Source organism: Psittacula echo (genome assembly GCF_963264785.1).
Source record: "Psittacula echo genome assembly, chromosome: 12".
Lineage (NCBI taxonomy): Eukaryota > Metazoa > Chordata > Aves > Psittaciformes > Psittacidae > Psittacula > Psittacula echo.
Window position 1 is genome coordinate 3,392,307 of NC_137747.1, and position 19,653 is coordinate 3,411,959.

The 19,653-nt window shown below is 44.0% G+C and overlaps 1 protein-coding gene across 3 annotated transcripts in view; it reads left to right on the forward strand.

The window, feature by feature from the left end:
- RIPOR3 (RIPOR family member 3) overlaps positions 1–19,208 on the forward strand; it is a 51,566-nt gene extending 32,358 nt beyond the window's left edge. For all 3 annotated transcript variants that reach the window (XM_080628254.1, XM_080628255.1, XM_080628253.1), the window contains 12 exons: positions 1,946–2,091; positions 8,977–9,106; positions 9,445–10,023; positions 11,103–11,242; positions 11,991–12,123; positions 12,824–12,932; positions 14,074–14,235; positions 14,389–14,547; positions 15,611–15,813; positions 16,062–16,145; positions 17,086–17,176; positions 18,249–19,208. In XM_080628254.1, coding sequence (XP_080484380.1) covers positions 1,946–2,091; positions 8,977–9,106; positions 9,445–10,023; positions 11,103–11,242; positions 11,991–12,123; positions 12,824–12,932; positions 14,074–14,235; positions 14,389–14,547; positions 15,611–15,813; positions 16,062–16,145; positions 17,086–17,176; positions 18,249–18,349 — 2,037 coding nt within the window. In that variant the 3' untranslated portion in view covers positions 18,350–19,208. The remainder of the gene's footprint in view (positions 1–1,945; positions 2,092–8,976; positions 9,107–9,444; positions 10,024–11,102; positions 11,243–11,990; positions 12,124–12,823; positions 12,933–14,073; positions 14,236–14,388; positions 14,548–15,610; positions 15,814–16,061; positions 16,146–17,085; positions 17,177–18,248) is intronic.
- The last annotated feature ends 445 nt before the right edge of the window (positions 19,209–19,653 follow it).

Sequence of the window (19,653 nt, forward strand, 5' to 3'; positions counted from 1 at the left end):
ATTGGTGCATCTGCTTTCCTGTGTTGTGGAGTCTGGTATATGTGGTTGGTTGTGTGTGTTTGTTGTGTGTGTGATTGGTTTGTTTTTATGTCCTAGATCAATATCTGGGATTTTCTAAGGTGAAGTCTAGATGTGGAGACAAAAAATGTGTATGTAGATATTATTTATGACCCATGTGGAATATTAACTACCTGGGGTTCTGTTCTCTATTGAAAGAGAATTGCGTATATGGAAAACATTATTGCATGTGTGTATGTTTTGACTCTGTAGTTTAAATGTCCCTTTCTCAGGGGCAATGCATATTTTTTTGTTGTAGTTTAATCTAGAGATGCTCCATATCTGCAAAGAATCAATGGCACTTATGCACTGGTACAAACAGTCTGTACTTGGTATCTTTATTAAGGGAAAAAAAAAGTGTCAGAACTCTAAAGTGCCTTAGAAAAATCATATCCCGAACAGTAAGGGACCAGTGTTAGTGGCCTGTGATGTGTAGGTGACACATTATGGGTACCCCTTGAGGGAAGTATGTAATTTTCATAGACCCTTGTGCTATTGGTTCTGGCACTTACCTAGCAGGTGGAGTTAATCCTTGAACAGCATTGCCACTGTAGTCTGGCACCTCTTGTGGGCTGGACACTGCAGCGTGACTCCTGTCAACCTAAAAAGAGCTGCGATCGAAGGCTGTGCTGGATCCTATTCTACTAGGAAACGGTGCCAGTGCAGCATTTCAGGTTTTGGCAGCTGTGTTAAAGCAGCTATTGCAATGTTCCCTCCAATCTGGAAGCAAAACTAGGTTACATAGGAGAGACTTTTTGGCATCTTGCCCTAACAGCCTTTGGAAATGTACTTATAATGCATTTTTTTGCTGCCACTGCACAATGAATATCAGGTGAGAGGCTAATTCAGATCCCTGTTTTCCCATAATAGCTGTAAAACCTTGTATTACTTTGTGTGACAATGATAGCTTTATTCTTTTTGTCAGCTTATGAAAAGACTTTCTTAAGCTGACTAATGTTCTCCACACCCTCCTGCACTTTCCACTTTGTACTTCATCATCCTTGCCCAATACAAATACATAGCAGGCTTAAAATTAAAAAATAAAATTGAGAAGTGCCAAAGAGTGTTCCAAGAGGAGCCTGGCAACATAATTCTGCTCCACCTTAAAGGAGATACAGGCATGGAACTAATTTCTGAAGTGGACTTCAGTCGCTTATTCTAAAACTCTGTGCTGAGTGTGATTTATGTGCTTCTGAAACTATTTGATTTGCGTTGGAAGCATGTGGAACTAAGCAAGTGTTTGATTGGATTTGTCATTTGTTTTTTTAAGTAGCTGAAGAATCAAAGTGCCAGCCTGGGGGAAATGCAGGTCTGCAAATGCATTGATAACAGGCTCAGAGCCACCGGCAGAGGTAGAGGAGAGAACTGACACAGTTCTGATTTTGGTGCTCAGATGAGCTTAGGACAACTAGAAAGGTTACAGTGGATGCAGGCAGTTGTGCTTCCAGATCCTTTAGGCAACTGAGAGCTGACATAGTCTAGTGTAGGTAGGGTAATATACTTCTCTGTAATACAGATTTTTATGACAGTGCTGTTAAAATATATAGACAAGCTAGACTGTACTAGTAGCAACTGTTTGTGTGTATACCACAGCTAGAATTTCCAAACTTCAGACTTAATTTTTCTTAAAATCATAGTCCACCAAATTCTGTTGTCAGATGTGCTGCACAGCTCTCTCCCCAGCTTCTCTCTCCTCTTTGCTAGCCATCTACAACATATTCCTTGTGGGGATATTGGCTCTCTACAGTTTAGGAGCCCAAAACTGAGTATTGAGTTTTTAAGTTTGTTGTGGGCCTCGGAGCAGATCTGAGCCTGGAGTGTTCTTCTTTCCATGTACATGACTGAGGATTGTCTGGTAAGATGAAAATGGATGTGCTTGTCCCTGCAGGTGACAGAGCTGCGAGGACTGGCCACTATTCTAGTTGGTGTTGTGACATGTGACAGCATAAACTTCTTTACAACCAAGCCTCAAGCAATCATTGTGGACATAACTGAACTGGGAACCATCAAGCTACAGCTGGAGGTCCTCTGGAAGTAAGTACAGCTTCAGATGAAGCTGGAGCTGAACAGTTGAAATAAATTAAAGGCTCCTGAGTATATCACTTCATAGCATGCAATGTCATAGTCCTCTTTCTGTTTGCAGAGCAGGTGCAGGAGATAGCAGTCCTGTGCTTCCTCACAGCAACCCCACCTCCTGTGCTTGATCTCTGACTCTGTGGCACCAGTCCTTGGGAAGGGGAGGGGGAAAGGGACAGCAGTTGTGTCTATCACCCTTTAGTTCTATGTGTTGATGTTGCTAGAGCCATGGCTAGCCGTGTGAACTGATGGTAGGCTTTTACTTAGCTTGCTACTCTTCAGAATGAGCATTCAAGTCTAGCTCCAAGCAATGTCTGTACACCTATAAAGCATGAACAGTTATTTTAAAGATTATGAAGTAATACTGAAAATAGCAGCTTCCAGGCACAATGAGAAAATATATGCTTGCAATTTTAGGACAGTCACTAGTACCAGGCCACAATTTGTTAAAAATGAAGCCTTCCCAAAGACTTAATCACAGTGCATATATAAAGGTATTATTACAGTTATCAATATAAGGCCTGTTTGTGCACTGCAGGGAAGCTTGGTTACAAATGCACTTTTAATATAGCTGAGGATTTTCATGGTGCCTGTGATTTGTTAAATGGTTTTATAATGTGAACCTGTAAATCAATTTGTGTGGTGGATTATTGATGTTATTAAAAGCAAATTCTCACTTTTGTGGATGCTGCACTGGAACTTCTTCCTCAGTCTCTACACACCACCATAGATTTCTGAGGTAGTGCTGTTATTTCTGCTTTATGGGACTGTCAGTCCATTCTGTGAGTCTTGTCTGCGACAAGTCAAAACTTCTTAACCTGTTTCCATTTACTCTTGTTTGGGTTAAATTTAGCCATTGTAGTGAAGTGCCAAATGAAACAGCAGGCACTCTTCACTTGTACATGGCTTAATGCAGTCCTCAGTTCTTCCCAATTCAACATGGCAAAGAAGCATTTGAACACACCTACGTGATAAGGACCTTCTTGAAAGGCCACTTTGTGATGCCTTGTGGATCTAGGCTTGTAGATCCAGGAGAAGCAGAAACCTAACAGTGTTTAAATGAGGAAGGGCAGGGAGCTGTGCCTTGCAGGCCAGATGCATCCATGGCTCAGCCTTATACAACTCTTGAATCTTTCTTGGTTTTTAAGAGTTGCCAAAAAATAACAAAGCTTATGTATGCTGAATGTGTGATCTGCCAGATACACCCAAACAGATCTTTCGGTTAGAGAAAAGTTTTCTTGCCCTCAAGGTAAAGTAACCAAATTATTTTATAATCAGACTTGGTTTTTAATACCCTGTTTTTATTTTTCATTACCTGTGGAAACATCGTTTGACTTAACCCTTATCACAGTCTTTTAAAGCCACCCAACAGGAGAAATGTCGGAGGTTTTTCTGTTGCAATTGCTGTTCAGGTGTTTTGAGGTTGCATTTCTGGGGTTGGGGGAAGAAAATCTTTGTTGATCAACAGACTGTTTTTTTGAAGGTCTATTGTGTGTGCTGTGGTTCTTGAAATTTACTATTGATTTGTACTTGCAGTTGGGCTGAAAAATGAGTCTTGGCAGCAGCATCTGAAAATAGCTTTCAAACATACACATGGATCTGAGTTGATGAGAAACTTGCACAGCAAAGTTTTGCCTGCACCCGTTGTTTATGGCACCTTTTCCTCCTGAGATCTAACATTGGGCATCAGTATATGCTTTGATAAGGTGCTGCAGCTGCTCTGAGACTTTTGAGGCTTCTGTTTCTTATTTGAGAAGCTGAGCCACTAATTAGTTGGGTAACAAAACCTCATTCCAGAAGCTTGCTGTGATCTTGCATTATATTCCCTATGAAACTTCCTCTTACTCATGCCAAGTTATGCATGTATTCCCCCTTGAATCTGAAAGCAGAGAGATTCATGGCAGAGTTATTGCAAACTGTGGGGAGTGGGGATGGTGCAAGTTACATTATGTTTAGGATTTTTTTACGTAAAAGTAGCTCTTAAAATGACATCCCTTTTAGGTGAAAGCTGATTAAAGTATTATGTTGTTTTGACATTTGCATGTCTTAGTATTGGGGAAGGAAGGAGAGAAGAGGGGCATAAGAGGATTTACAGGCTGACGGTACTTCTCCAGCAAAGTCTGATGCCTTTATTTGTCATCACTCGCCCTCCAACAAGCCACACCACCAAAGCTTGTCTTGGCTTTAAGCTAGACGTGAAGCAATCAAAAGCTCTATGCACCTTTTCAGAGCAGAAAGGACCGCAGACAGAACCCTCTCCTTGCAGAGGCACTCTTGTAAAGGAAATCCCTTTTTCCCTGATTTCAAGCCTAACATAAGCTTCAGCTGTGCAGTGAAGAAGAAATCCTTTATTGAACAGGGTTTAAAATCTGGTTTTGCCCTAATATGGGAAGTGCTATACTGAGAGATGGCACGTTCATAGTAGAGTCTGGAAGAAATTGCTTTTACTCTCTTCTTGCTAACCCACACAAATGGCATCTAACAGATCAATCCACTTCATCTGCTTTTGCTGAATCTGCTTGCTTGACTTTCCTTGCTGTCAGTATCTTGCATAAATAGTTATGCACAGAAGTTGTTCTTGCAAAAGGGACTATATGAGGAAAAAAACCCTTCCTATTCTGGGATATTGCAGTTTTTCAGATAATGGCTTAAATCTCTGAAACAAATTCTATTTGTAACTAAATCTATATTTTTTTAGAAAAATACAGTTCCAATTCTGCTGCCCCTTGGTTGTTGCAGTAGCTCACAGCTCAGAGTGCAGGTTTTGCTCAGTGAGATGGGCGCTTCTGTGGCATTTGGGACAACCATCACCCAGCCTTTAGAGCTGGCAACAGCAGAGCTGGAAACAGAGTTAGTGGTGACACGCTTTCTTTGGGAGTTAATCCCCACTTGGAATGTTTCAGTGTTGAGAACTCTGTGTCTCTGCTATGTTTAAGTTTGGTGAAAAGTGTTGGTATCCTACCAAGTGGGTTCTCCAGTGCAGAACTGGCAGGCTCCTCTTTGACAGCCTGTTTGCTGAAGTTGCTTACAGAGAAGAGAAGTTGTGTGGTGATAACTCAGGGCATTTGTATTTTTCAAAGGCAGAGCACTCAACAGCTGCTTTTTTCTTTGGTTTAAGAATAACTAAACAAATCCAGCTGATTTGCCCAAACTTCCCCAAGAGGCAAGCTTTCAATCTAGGCCTGCTTTGTGAGAAATCCAAGTGTGGATCAGTCTTCCACTTCTAAATGTATATTTTCTTTAAATAGACCACTAGTCTTCTGGGCTCTAACAAAAGTTCCTTCAACTCCTTTATAGATTATGCCATGAATGACCTTGAGCCTGTTGCAGAACAGCTTTCTTGGCCAGTTTGGCAGAAGACTTTGGTTTTTTTGCCAACCTAAATAGCAGTCTGAATTCTATGTCTCACATGGAGGACAAAGAGAAAGCCTGTATTCTCTTTACAGAACTTCAGTTAGCACCCCGTCCTGGGATCTAAGGGTGCCAGCCAGCCAGAACCACTCTAGTGCTTTCTGCCTGCTTTGAGCATGTGCTGGCCTGGCTCACAGGGCTTTGTGGAGTAGGAGGAAAAAAAACCTTAAGGGGGAATAAGAAAGGAAAGTCTGTTTTTTCTGGATACAAATCTACTGACAGTTTTTCTCTTACAGATGAAAACTTACGTGACTGGGTAGTTATTCCTGCAGGTATCTTTAGCTATTAGTCCACATCTGTGCTTCTGATGGAAACATGCTTTTTGGTGGAAGGGATGTTTCATAGCTTAGTCTTGTGTTCAGCTGTACTGACCTTAAAGCTGGTGCTTATTATGCATTAGGGGGTAGGTGAAACCTAACAATAATCACACTGTTCAAATTGTATGGGCATTTTCACTGGTGTTCAGCAGGAAAAAAGAAGTCTCATGATTAACAGCGAGTTCAGTTCAGTTGACCAGAATTGGTGGTGCTTTGATTTAATGCAAGTGTGGATTCACAGGCTTAATAGTGGGATTCAGACAGGTCTATCCACCGAGAGTCCTTCTGGACGGTGGTGTTTAATACATGGAGTGACTGGACAGAAGGGGAGTGATTAGGGCACAGTCTTGGCAGTGAGAGAAAGGAATGCAGGCCCTGTGGGGCTGAGGACAGAATGGGGTTCAGCTCTGATATGCTCTGTCTGATTACTTACATTCTGAGAACATAAACCAGGAAGTGTCCTCCTCACCCAATGGAAAAATGCAGCAGGGTCAGGGAAATGATAGAAGTCTCAAGTATTTAATCCCTCCACAGCTTTGGTGGTTGTGACGAAACAATCTCTCACTGGGACTCTGTGCTCAGTGCTGGCGAGGCTGAGGTGCCTCAAATGTGTGTGGATGCAAAGCTGCTGATGTCATGATTGGTTTAATCTAGGAAACAGGAGCTCTAATGAGTTGTAAACCCCTTCAAGGTCAGGCTGGGGCTGTGTGTTTTGGTCCTGAACACTAAAGTCCTGCAACAGTGCTAAGGTAAGCTAAGGGAAAGTTATGTGCTACCTTCAGATTGCCTGGATGCCATTGTAGTGTCATGCATTTAATGCCAATATTGTAGTTAGTCATAACCAAAGGCCAACATGTTTGGCAATATAGAAATAGAATTGGAGCAACAAAGATGATCAGATGTGGGGCCACTTTTACTTTTTAATAGAATTTCTCAGTCTTGGATAGGTGTTGATGGGTAACACTGTACAGGCATAGCGATATTGACTGTGGGGAATGTGGAAAGTAAATGGTTAGCCACCATTTCTCTCTGTACAGCCACTAGAAACCCCCATGTCAAAGCACTTGTCCCACAATTTCAAGTGAAATAGTGAAGTTTTTGTAAACTTGACCTCTACAGAGATTTTTGTGTCAATGATTTCAGGAAGTGACCGGACAAACTAAGGAAAAGTGTGCGACAACTGAAGGCAATAGTCTGCTTGTGAAGTCTGCTGCATGACAGGTCTGAGCTATGGATTGCCTCAGATTTGAGTGTACGTCTGGGGAAAACCTACTAGATTTGACTTATTTCCTGTGCTTTTCCCCTGAAAATCCCCTACTGGCTTCTGTCAATGTCAGGATGCTGGGAGAGATGGATTCACAGCTCTGCCCCAGTATGGTGTTTTGTTTGCTATACAAATGTGGAACAAGACAATGTATCATGCCCAAAGAGCTTACAACCAGGAGAGAATAGATGCTTTAGAGCAGATTTAATTCTTTCCTTCACCCGTTGCTTTGCTCTCTCAGCTTGTAATGTTGCAGTAACAGGGAGTGTGTGCTTGGCTAGAGGCAGCTCAATAGTGGTATTTTGCCAGTGGGTTTCAGTAATTGTCAAAAGGGCAAGAGAGATTGAGGTTGTCATCCCTGCCCCTTTCCTCCAAAGTGTCATTTTGCATTGCTATATTAAAAGCTGAAAATGAAAAATCTGAGGAATGGATCCCTGTGACTCTTCTTAAGAAATGCCATGGATGGGGTTCATAATTTTCTTCCATCAGTAAACATAGGAGGCTTTGCCTAAAAGGCTCTCACTGTCAGAAACCTGATTTATGTTCTGCATGGTGAGCCAATACAGATGGTGGTTGATGTAACTCCATGGAACTGGCCTGCTTGATGAGCCCCAGCTGGGTGACAGTGTTCATGTAGACAATTAACCTGCATTAGGTGAACTCACAGAGCGATACCTCCATGCTGAGGAAGACAGTGGTGTGTGGCACTGCAGGATGCTGCTGAGAATTATCCCTGTGCAACAGGAGAAGCTGGAGAGGACTGGAGCTCTGCTTTTCAGCTTTTGCTGGAGAGCAGAAGTTCCACTCCATGTAATTGATTAGGCCTTGTGATTGTTTGGATCTTTTCAGACTTGTAGTGGTTCTGTGCTGTACAGCTGAATGCAGCTGACTTTATCCTACTCTTTGCTCATTACGTTCATATCTGTGAGATTACACATTTGTTCTAAACCATTACCTTGTTTTCAGAATGCCAGTGCCTAAATGGAAAATCGAACTCACTCTTCGTGCCACAGGGCACTTCGGTGGGGAACAAAAGTAATGTGTAATAAAACCCCCCAAACTTGCTTTAAGTAACTTAAAATATGCTCTCCCTCCGCTGGTTAGCCAGGTTGAATTTTGGAAGGCAGTTTGTCCAAGTTTTCTTAGACTCTTTGCAAAGGAGTTGGGAAATTAATGGCTGTGATGTAGTAGGTAAGTGGGAAATCTTTAGAGTGGGACTTGTCAAACTCTTCTAGACCATAGCCGGTATCCTCTGGGAACTGGACTTGTCCATGACTGTATGAACCACACAACTTGCCGTATCCCAGCGCACAGGTTTCCTCTACCAGCCAAAGGAGTTGTTTATTAATATTTGAAGGATAATGAAGGTGGGTTTTTTTTAGTAGCTTTTCCAGGTGCTTTGTGCTCTGCAGGGGGGAAATTCATGGCAGTTTTCCTTTATTACATGTGTTATAATTCCTGCCTATGTCGGATGTGGTGTACGTCTTGCTATTTGTCCAGTGGCCGCTGGCAAGCAGCGGATGGTGTACTTGCCAGCACTGTGTAGGACGTGGCAGGGGGACAGAGAGTGCTTCAGATTTATGGCCTGTTGGACTCCTATTCCCAAGACTGTGGCACATGTCTGTGTCTAAAGGGTGTTGAGAATTCTGTGTAAAACAGAATCTTTTTGCCTACCTCTTTCTCTGCTGGTGCAATCAAAGGTATTGGTCAGAGAGGCAGTTTTGCTTTCCTTTTATTCCCTGTGTTGTTTACTAAATGTCACAGTTCAATCCTAACAGCTATTCCTGCTGCTAAATGTTTCTGTGCTTTCCGGACTTACTGACACTTGGGTCTTTGTATCTCCTTCTACAGCCCCTTTGACACAGAGAACCTGTTCTTGTCACCTGGAACCACTGCCAAGTTTTCTGTGAGTAGCAGGAAGAGCTCATTATACAACTGGACCCCACCAAATACTCCCAGCTTCAGAGAGAAATACTACTTGGTAAGTATGCCGAGGAGAGCAGAATGCAAAGCGCAGACCTAAGACTTGACTCATTCGTTCAAGAGAGGTTTGTTTTAATGGTTGTTTTATATGACCCTTTAAAATCTGCCATATATCTCAAGTGCTAGTAACATCACTGATATGTTCACCACCAAGCCTTCTTTTGTCCAACCTACACTGGTCTGGCTGCCTTGTGCAGAAGAGCCCTGTGGTTTTGATCAGTTGGGTGTGTACATTTCCAAGAACAGGAACCCACAGTTCTCTTAGTTCTCTATCTTTGGTGGTATCTCATGCTTTTCAGTTGTCTCTATGCTCACTGTTGAATCTGTTTGCTGCAGTCTGTTTTGCAACAAAGGCAGAGCCAAGCGGATGGAAGTGATGCTCAGCCTCCCAGCATACTGAGCTACTTGGCTGCCTGTGATTTCAATGTGCATGGGAGGAGCAAGCCTTGCACCCCAGCAGAGACAAGCGAGGCAGACTCGTTCAGCTCTGAGGATCAGAAAGGAATGGAATCCAGAACTGCAACTCCAGCTCTAGGCCACAGGACATTGCCATTGGTGATGATTCAAGAGACTTGTGCAGAAGAGCGGCAGCATCCTCTTCCAGATCACACAACTCTGGATATCCTGAAGAAGACGCCGTGTGTGGATGGATTTCCAAGTAACCCATCGAGTTTTCTGAGTCGTCACAAAGGTGGAGATTCTTTCCACCAGACCAGAAACCACCGTCTGACAGAGCATGAAGACTTCAGCCAGAAAAGCTTGAATACTGCAAATGACCTAAAGCTAGATGGACATACAAAGTCAATTGATAAGGCTCTCCAAGAAGTGTTAAATTTGCTGAAATCACATAATGTGGTGCAAGCCCAGCTGGAGAAATTGGAATACCAGGTTTCATCGCTGAAGGATAAATTAAAGGTATGTTGGAGTTAGTCTTGGTAGATGGTGTAGCTCCCACTGTTGGTCCTAAAACTGTAGAGGTTCCATGACTGTAGTGGATTTGAGTTAATGATGTAGCAATAGCAATGTTCCCAGAAAGTTAAGTTTGGCCACCAGAGGTCAGGCACTACTCGGAAAAGACAGCCCTGAGAGCTGACTACACCGGAGCCCGATGTTGCACAGCCCCTCTCAAGAGACAGCCCTCAGGTGTTGCGTGCAGGTCGGTAACTGGGGAGAAAGAAATTAAGAAGTTGCCTGCAGTCAAAGTGGAAGCGAGCCTGGGCTCAGCAGGGTGTGGACAGTGTGCGACAGCCTCTGCCTTTTGTCTGCTTCTAAGTTTTGTTAATGTTTTCAGATTTAGGGTACCTGGAGATGACTGCATCAGTTCGAACCTAACGTTTCTCCAGGGTCCCCCAGGTTTTGCAGGCAGCTCAGGCTGTCTGACAAGTTGTATGATGCTGAAAACATTTCTTTCTTTGGAGGAAAGGTCTTGGAGAAGAGCTTTCTGCAAGCAGTGGGTTATATTGCAAACCTGGGAGCATTGTATGTGGGACCAATGTGCACAGTTGGGAGATAAGATACTGTAAAGCTTCCTCTGAGGTCTGGAATAATAAATGGTGTTAACCAGGGGTCTCACAGCAGCCTTTCCAAGGGGAATAAAGTTACTGGCCCCACGAAGTCCATTATTGATATCAAAGTTCTTGGTTACTACTGGAATGCAACAGACTCCTAAGATAGTTACTTCAAGGTCTAAAACAGGGAATAAGTGAAAATGGCACAAGATACAGAGGAAATCAGCTCTTGTATCAACCTGAACAGGCAGGGAAATCCAGAGAAGAATACAGACAGATCAGAATACAGAAGCACATTTTGAATCCAATTAGAACACTATTTTTGGATCAGTCTGGAGCAGGAGGTAATTTTCCTGGTGTGGTAGGAATGAAATCAGAAAAGCAAATTGATTTGTTATTAAGAGTGACTGGAAAAACTGCCAAGAACTCATGCAGAATGGCTTGATAACTACAAATAACAGCATCTTCCCTCCCATTCCATCACAGCTAAAGCCACTTCATCACAAACACTCATCTATGGAAAGCTTAATGGTGGAGACAGTACTGGAAAGTTTTGACTTTTTAAACACTGACTGCAGCGCTGACGAGCTCTCGTTGTTCGGAAGCGTACGGACAGCCAGTATCAGGTACGTGTCTGCAGCACTTCCTTACAGGGGTAAGGAGGGCCGATCCTGGGAATGCTTCCTAATACACTGTGCTTGCCTTGCACAGTTGAACAACAACTGTGCAGAGCTGCTACTGGTGAGAACATCCAGGGCAGAAACCAATTGCTCTGAATACTCTGAGATTCAGAATAATCCACAGTGTGATGGAAGTGCCTAATGTGTAGGCCTGCTAGAAACAGACTGCAGTAAACAGGCTGATCAGGATGATACCAGACAGTGCTGCCCTATCTATGAGTTATTTACAGAGCTCTTCTACTTGTTGCTTCATTTGAATTCAGTTTTGCAAGTTGTGCACTGAAACCGAACATTCCTGAGCTACAGGCCTGATCCTGGGAGACTTAATACATTCCCAATATCAACGAGTTGGGAGACACCACAGGATTTGTCTATGTGCTGCTTCTGCAGCTCACTTGCTGCAAATGAGACGGCAACACAAACAGCTATCTGGAAGCATCTTTTACTAGTATTGGTTCTCCAGGATGGGCTTTTGTGGGATCAACTGATCTGGCATTCCTGCGCTGGAAAAAGCTATAAAGTACTCATGTTTTTAAGAAGTGTTATCAATGCAATAAAAAAGGCTGAGATCTGTTAAATGCCACAGGGTTTATACTTCTGCAGCTGGCTTGCAGGCAGCTACTGAGACTGTGCATCTTTAGCTTATTTAGCTATGACAGTCTTAACTCTCTCTTCTCTTTTCTTTCCTCAACAGCACATACAATGACAATACACTGCAGTCCCTGAGCTGTGACACGAGAACAGAAACAAGAGATGTAACTACAGGTGATGACAACTTAGACACACTTTTGGTAACTCATCTGAAGCTGTGCAAAGGCCTTTTGCAGGTACGGAACAGCCTGTGGTTTTGATTCCAGTTACAAAAATGAATACGTAGCTGGGAGGCTCAGAATAGAATGAGTCCAGAAATGCAGTGTGCATGCTCAGAATGTGTCATACAAAACTGCTGCTTTATTTCAGCCTCTGGGTTTCGCTGAAGCTCTAGGTAATACCTTTGTGCCCCAAGCAGGCTGCTAATGCAGTTGGGCAGATTTAGGTTGAATTGCATATTGATAACAGGGGATCAATTTCTTAATGAATGAAAACTGCTACTTCTAGAATGAAACTGGCAGCATGTAGGCAAGAACGAACTCCTGCCTCCCCCTGAGACCTCATTCCTCAATTAATTTCAGTTACAGTGCTCAAGCACATTATCATCCTCAAAGTATTACCTCTGATGAGGATGGGCAGCAGAGGACAGTGTAACAATTACTATTGATCTGCTGTGCAGTTGTAAGTGGACAGGGTGGCGGAGAATCAAGTGCCAGCCAGCCTGTGCCAGCACACTGTGATTCACTCATCCTGTTCTGCTGAGCAGCTTTGCACTCAGAAGGACTCATCCATGCCATGATGGGCAGAGAGGCCTTTTGAGAGCAGCTGTGTTTTCTCATAGATTACAGGAATTTGATTCCAAGAACAAACCCTCTTTCATCTTGTGCTCGATGCTGCCTTTGTTCCAGCTGCTAAGATAAGCATGTTGTGTTTCAGAAACTGAGCTCACCCAGTGTAGCCCAGGTTGTCCAGAAGAGCATCCTGGAAGAAGTGTCGGAGCAGACGCGGGTCCTGGGGGATGTCTTGGATCTGTCTGTGGAAGAAAGTGAGTAACTGCATTGTTCCAAGGCATGCCTGAGGTGTGAGAGGGGCAGGTGACTCTGCTTGAGCTTCTCCAGACATGTCAGGTTTCATCCTGAGTTTCTTACACATTCACATAATTAAACCAGCTCTTAAGTCTGGATTCTTAGGGAAAACAGGGCTCATTGTTTGCTTGTTTTTCCTCTGCAAGGAAGGAAAGGATTTCAGGAACTTTGTCTCAGACCTAGTAGCTGAACTGGTTTGTTTTAGAAACAGGTATGTTATGGATGATGGAGTTTGTAGTCAAAGAAGAGCGTAACAGCCATAATAAAATCCTCTTTTATGTCTCTGCTTACTGCATAAAAGCAAACAGCCCAAATGTGCAAGGAAAGTTTGGTGTGCAGTTCTTCCCATTACTCAGTCACTTCCATTGACTGCTGGAGGTGACAAAATGATAAATTCCCAGTGGGAGACTTTGAAGACTTTTGGTCTTACCTTGGTAAATAGAGTGGCAGGAATACAGGTTTTAATTGGAAGCATTTGCTGACACATTTTATGCTGAAGGATGTGAGAATAAACTCTTCCCTGGAGCAAAGCTCTATGGTACAACATGATGAAGAGAGTGTAGGAGTCTTAAATGCAGAACACAAAGGTAAGAGTGGGAAAGGGTTTAAAATAATAGCAAGGAGCCACAGGATATTGCTTCAAGTGCTCTTCTGAACTGCTCTTTTTCCTTTGAAGGAAAGCCTGCCTCAGCCTCTGCACTGGGGTTCAGACTTCTCCACTTGCGAAGGTACATAAGACAGGATCTCTAAAGTGCTTGGAAATGGCACAGCTCCGGTTGATAGAAATGGGAACAGTTAAACTCACAAGTGCTTCTGAAACTTGACTTGGATGAAATGATTTAACACAAGGCAGAGGAGCTGCTATGTGTCTCATTCAGGTCTTGTAATGACAAGTTCAGGAGCTCAGCCCAAGCCTGGTGAAATCAGTGCTTGCAGATGTTAAAATACTGGCAGCAAATCTCCAGCTTTGAACAAAGCCATCTACACAACACAAACACAAGTCAGTGCTGACACATCTCTACATATGCCATCTGGTGCTCTTCTCTCATATGAAATCCAAAATCTGCTAGAGCTCACTGTCTTTAAAATGGGATTTTTCAGTTATTCAGAAGACTAAGAAGAAGAAGCAGTACCTGAAGATCTGGAGTGACCTTGCAGAGCCCAGCAGCATCTTGTTTGCTTCAGCAGAAAGATTCCGTCATGCACTAAAATACACCCTGATGCTCAAAGTGAAGGAGAAATACCCCCGTCAGTTAGAAGCAGGTACTGAGCTGCCACTCAGGTTTCCTTTTGTTGCATGGCTAAACGTTGTCTTTATGCACTTTAAAACTAAACTACAATTCTGACTTGTTTGAAGCAGTTTACATTTAACCAACCTTTCTTTTTCTTCTTTGTTCTTTCCCATGCTGCTTCCAGTACTGCAGAGCTTGCTAGAGCAGATTGTCACCTGTGATGGGCTGCTCCCCTGCCTGCCCCTGCAACCAGAACTGGTGACTTCATTCCAATTTTATAGCTACCTGGAGAGGAACCACATCACCAGCCTGGAAAAACACTTGGGAAAACTTGCTAAAGAAGGTAAGGGCAGTGTTTGGCTCCTTCTCTTGAACTGACAAGCCCAGCAGCTGGCTCCTGCTCTCCAGGTTACTACTCAGGATCCACTTTCATAGCAGAAAGCAGCCCAACCATTGCATTGACGATGTGTTTCCATTTTAATTCCCCTTATGACCATGTAATTTTAATTAGAACAGGAAAGACAAGCTTGGCTCCCATACCTAATGGGGTAAAAACAAAGCAGAGGTGGGAAGATGGGTTTATCTTGAGTGCCCTAAAAAGTGGGTCTGTAATAGCCTGAAGTTCAAGCAGAAACAGTTGGCAGCAATCTAGGGCTGGCTCCAGGGACTGAGTAAATGTCTGCAGCTCTGTGTGACTGTTGTTTGCTATTACCTATGTCTGGTTACAGCTGCAGTTACACATGCAGCATGAGTCCAGCACGTGACAGCACTTACAGCTTGGTCTGTGTCAGAAAAGAATTACTTTAAAAATAGTCCTGATATTGGCTGCATCTTTAGTCTTGTTTTGATGCAGATGAGTCATCTGCAGCAGGCCTGAGGTCTGTGTGGTGCTGGCCAGTGAGGAAGTCCTGGGATATTCTTCAAACTGGAACTGCAAATCCAGTGCCTGAGCTCATCTTTTTTTAAGAGACAGAGGCTTTTCTCTTTGACCAGTAGAGCAAGATCTGCCAGGGATGGTTACAGCATTTTGCTTAATGGTGTTTTCCTTACTGTAGGACTGGTCTGCTTGTCCTAACACCCAAAGGCGTAGGAGTAGGTGCAGTTCTTTAGCACTGCATGTTGTACTTGATGTACCCAGGGCTTCACTGCACTCCATGAACTAATAGTGTGAAATAATCTCTGCTCCATTCATCAGATAGTCTTGGCATAGGAGGAAATGAGACAATGACAGGGAGAGAAGACAGGATGGCCAAAGGGTCAGTTGTCCTGATTTGCTTCCTGCCACACTTGGCTTGTGTCTTACCCTCCTGAATAACTGCTGGTGGCGAAAGGAGACAGAATTAGAGAGGTTCGTCTTCTCGTGGTACTGCCTTCAGCTGTCAGTGACACTGCCCCTTCTCTTGCAGTGATGCTGATCGAGGAGCTGCAGTGCCCTGGACGGCTGAAGACTCTTAAGAAGCTGAAAGGAAAGCGGCTGAACCGGCTCCAGCCGCTGCCGCAGACGTTGCGGCTCCTGGGGCTTCTGCAGCTGGACGACAACCACCGTGTCAGCAAAGCGGCCACGGCCTGTCTGTGCCGTGCGGCGGCGAGCCGGAACTGCAGGGAGAAGGTAAAGGCTGAATTCTTCCCGGCTTGTCTGAATGGATGCTGAAATACATGGATCTGGTGTCCTGGAACAGTGCTGCTGTCTGCTCTGACCTCCTAACTAGAACCTAAACTACATCAGTACTCAAATGACTTGTCTGTGTCTGTTATTCAGTTTCAGCTTGGTAACACCAACAGTACTTAGGTCAGGTTGAATTTCAGTGTGTGATTATGATGTAGTTTATAAAACCTTTCTTTTTCTTTTCACTTCAGGCTCTCTTGTTTTACACCAGTGCTTTAGCTGACTCTGACACAAGACTTCAGCAAGCTGCTTGTTTGGCTCTTAAAAACCTCAGAGTGAGTATATGGCCCAAACTGCCACATGCAAAAAGTGTATCTAGCTTTAGTTTTTAAGCCAGTAGGGTTGGTTTTTCAGCTTCCTCGTCTTAGGGGTTAATGAATTTTTTGATTGCCAAAGTTACGATTTATTCTGCTATTCAAAAGGCAGCAGCACAGGGCGCTGCAGAGATCTGGGAGTGTCTCAGTTTGATGTGAGAGGCACAGTACAGTGGTAGAAAGAGTGTTTTACCTTCTACAGCATTGTTGTTGGTGAAGGACAACAGCCACTATCTGACTGGGGGACATCTTGCAGGCATTAAAATTAGGTCCTGTGAGCTGTACATGGAGCTGGTTCTAAAGCTTTAACTGTAGAAATTGAAAATTAAATCAGTTAATCTCATATTCAACACTAGCTGATTATAGCCAGGAAATAACAGTAACATTTGCATCACTGCTGTAAGAAGCTGCCAGAACAGATGTAAAGCTTTCCAGCCGCCACAGTTTGGTAGTGAGTTTGCATACAAGGCATTACTGTGAGCACAGTTTCTACAAACAAGTCACAAGACAGGCCCAACAAATCATAGCATCAGCTAGGTTGGAAAAAACCTTTAAAATCAGAGTCTTGTCCTCAAAATCAGCTTTGCAAAGCAACTGCTGCCCTTGCACAACCCACAGCTGCCCCTTCTGGGAAGGTCCTGACTGGTTTCTGCTGATTTAATGCTGCTGCAGCAGTGACCTGTACCTGGGAACTTTTGCACTTTTCCCATGCCCTAAAACAGGAGAGAAAGTATTATTTCCTCTTAAGTGACTGAGCATGATCAGAACTGATCTGTTTGGGGGTGGGTGAGGGAGGGAAGGAAGGTGACAGTGGAACCCAGATGCAAGAAGAGGTGGGAGTCAGTATGGATGTGTTTAACTTGCTTGCTGAACTCTTGCAAACTGTTCTGTTCTCACACAGGGTGTTGAGAGCATCGAGCAGGTTGCTCAGCTGTGCCAGTCCGAAGCAGAGGAAGTGAGGAATGCAGCCAGGGAAACAACACTGTCCTTTGGTAAGTCTGTCATACTGCTTCTTAGTAACATGAAATAGCGCAGAACCAGAACAGGCCTGAACACATCTGGGACAGTGAAACTTCTATCAACAGCTACTTCATAAACACTGAGATAAACTTCGTACCACATGTAATAACCACAGGCTCTGTTAGAGTCTGCAGAACAGGACCAAGGCCATCACTGTAGGATAAAGTGCTTTCAGAACCTTCCAAGAAGGGGGCAGGTAGTACTGATGGTGATGTAGTACCGGCAGTAGTACAGTAGTACCGGCACCAGCAATTTTCTCCTCCTGGATTTTGTGACAAGGACATTAGAACCTGGCAGGTCACAATAAAGCCTCTTCCAGCTCTGAGATTAGTGAGGATGACTGAAAGGTCTCTTAAATATAACAACAGACTTCTTTGGGTCTGGTAATCTTGTTTAGCCACCTACAAACTGACTGGTTACTTCTAATCTTGATATTCTGATTCTTCTGCAAATAGTTCCACTCGGAATACTGGAGGGGTAAAGTACAAACAAAATGGTTTTACACTAGCCCATGTCCTGTTACTTCACCTGGACTCAGCAGACCTGCAATGGAGGAGGCCTTCAGTGATGAAACATGGGTGTTCCCTGTGTGCTGCCACTGGGACTTGTGCTTCTGCTGAGGGCAAAGAGCTGCCCAGGCTGACTCTGCTGAGCAGAGCTGCTGGGGAGGGCGTCCAGTTTGTTCAGGAGATGGCAGTTTCACTCTTCTGTTCTTCCCAAAACCACTTCAGTACACACTTAGTTCTGGGGATCTCCAGACTTGCTTCTCGGAAACACTCAGATTCACGTGCATTACACAAGTTTTCCAGCTGTGATGTTCCAAGTTGTTACTCATGTGGAAATGTTTACAGAAGGCCTGATTTTTCCATGGTGGCTTTAAGTAGTTTTTGGGAAACTATTCCCTTAGAAATGTGTTTGTCACTACTGCGAGTTCTTGTTGTTCTGAGCAAGGCCACAACAGCAGCATTTCCAGAGAATCCTGGGTTTTAGTGTTTCTGGCTGCTTTCTCATCCTCAGTGTGGGCTGTCTTCTCTTTCCCCACAGGTGAACAGGGCCGGCAAGCCTTTGAGAAGATGGACAGGATTTGCTGTGAACTCAGAGACACCATACAGCAAGAGGCTGAAATCGAAATCACAGTATTTTAGCAGCAGATACAAGGAGCCACATCGTGGTGTTCCCACAGCCGCACCTGAGGAGCTGGTTGTGGTGTTCATCAATATCTGGTTTACTTATGCCCTGCTTAAGTAAGCACAGATTTATTCCCAAAGGGGCAGTTTGCAGTCTGCATGAAGCAGGTGGGAATACTTCTTTACTGTCTCAGTACATGATGAAATACCAAGTGCTGGACAAATGAAAACTGGGATCTCTTAGAATATGGAACGAGGTTGGGTTAAACTCCCCATCTTACTGGAATCAGCTGCCCCTGCTCAAGAGCTATTTTTCTGTGGAGTCTTTTATTTATTCCTTACAGAGGAATACACTCTCAAGCAGCCCATCTAGAAACCAGCAGACACCAGGTCATTTACAGCAACTGCCACATCCATTAAAGACTATCCGGTGGTATTGCTTGGTGTTTCCTTCCCTTGTACAGTTCAGTTGCATAAGGAAAGCTTCAACAGCCAATTTCATCATCATTGCAGCTTAGGCCAGGGGACTAAGCAAGGACTGGCACATGGATCCTCAGCAGTTACTGTACCTGGCTTGTGCAGGTCTGAGAGACATGGACAGCTCTGGAGAAGCTGGTTTGTTGGTGGTGGTTTTAAAAGGTATTCATTTAGCCATAGGTCAAAACTTCTCATAATTATACAGCTTTGTCAGGCTCCTTCCTCAACATTGGCTACCCTTCACTGAGCTCACTATGAAGAGATGCCTGGCTTCAGGTAAAATACTTGACAGGGTTGGTTTTGTGTGTATATATTTTTATACATAACTTTTTCTATTCAGTATTTATTTGTTGGATTTCATCCTGTTTTCTACAATTGTAATAAAACATTTGAGACAAGGTCCTGTGAGTGCTCCATAGTGCTGGGCACAGGCAGACAGGGCAGTAACCCCCAAATGGAAGGAGGATCTTACCTCTACTCAGGGTGTCACACACCACTCCTGTGGTCGGTCTGTCACAGGTCCAGCAGTTCACACAGGCTGGGCTGCTCTTCTGCTGCTGGGGTTGAGTTTGGAGATGTGCAGCTTGCTCACACAGCTGGCACTGTACTGAGGAGGGCTGGGTAGCCGGATGTGGTGCTTGGGTCATGCTGCACCATAGCAGAGTGAAACCTCACAGGCTGCTTACCTGTGCTGTGATGCTGCTTTTAATGTACCGATTTTTCTAAAGGCAGGGAAAAGTTGTTCTACTTTGGGAAGATCTCCACTGCCCCAGGCCTGTCTCCCCCACAGTGCCCTGTCCCTAAAAAGCCCAGTCACCTTTCTGCCTGCACACGGCTCCTGTATG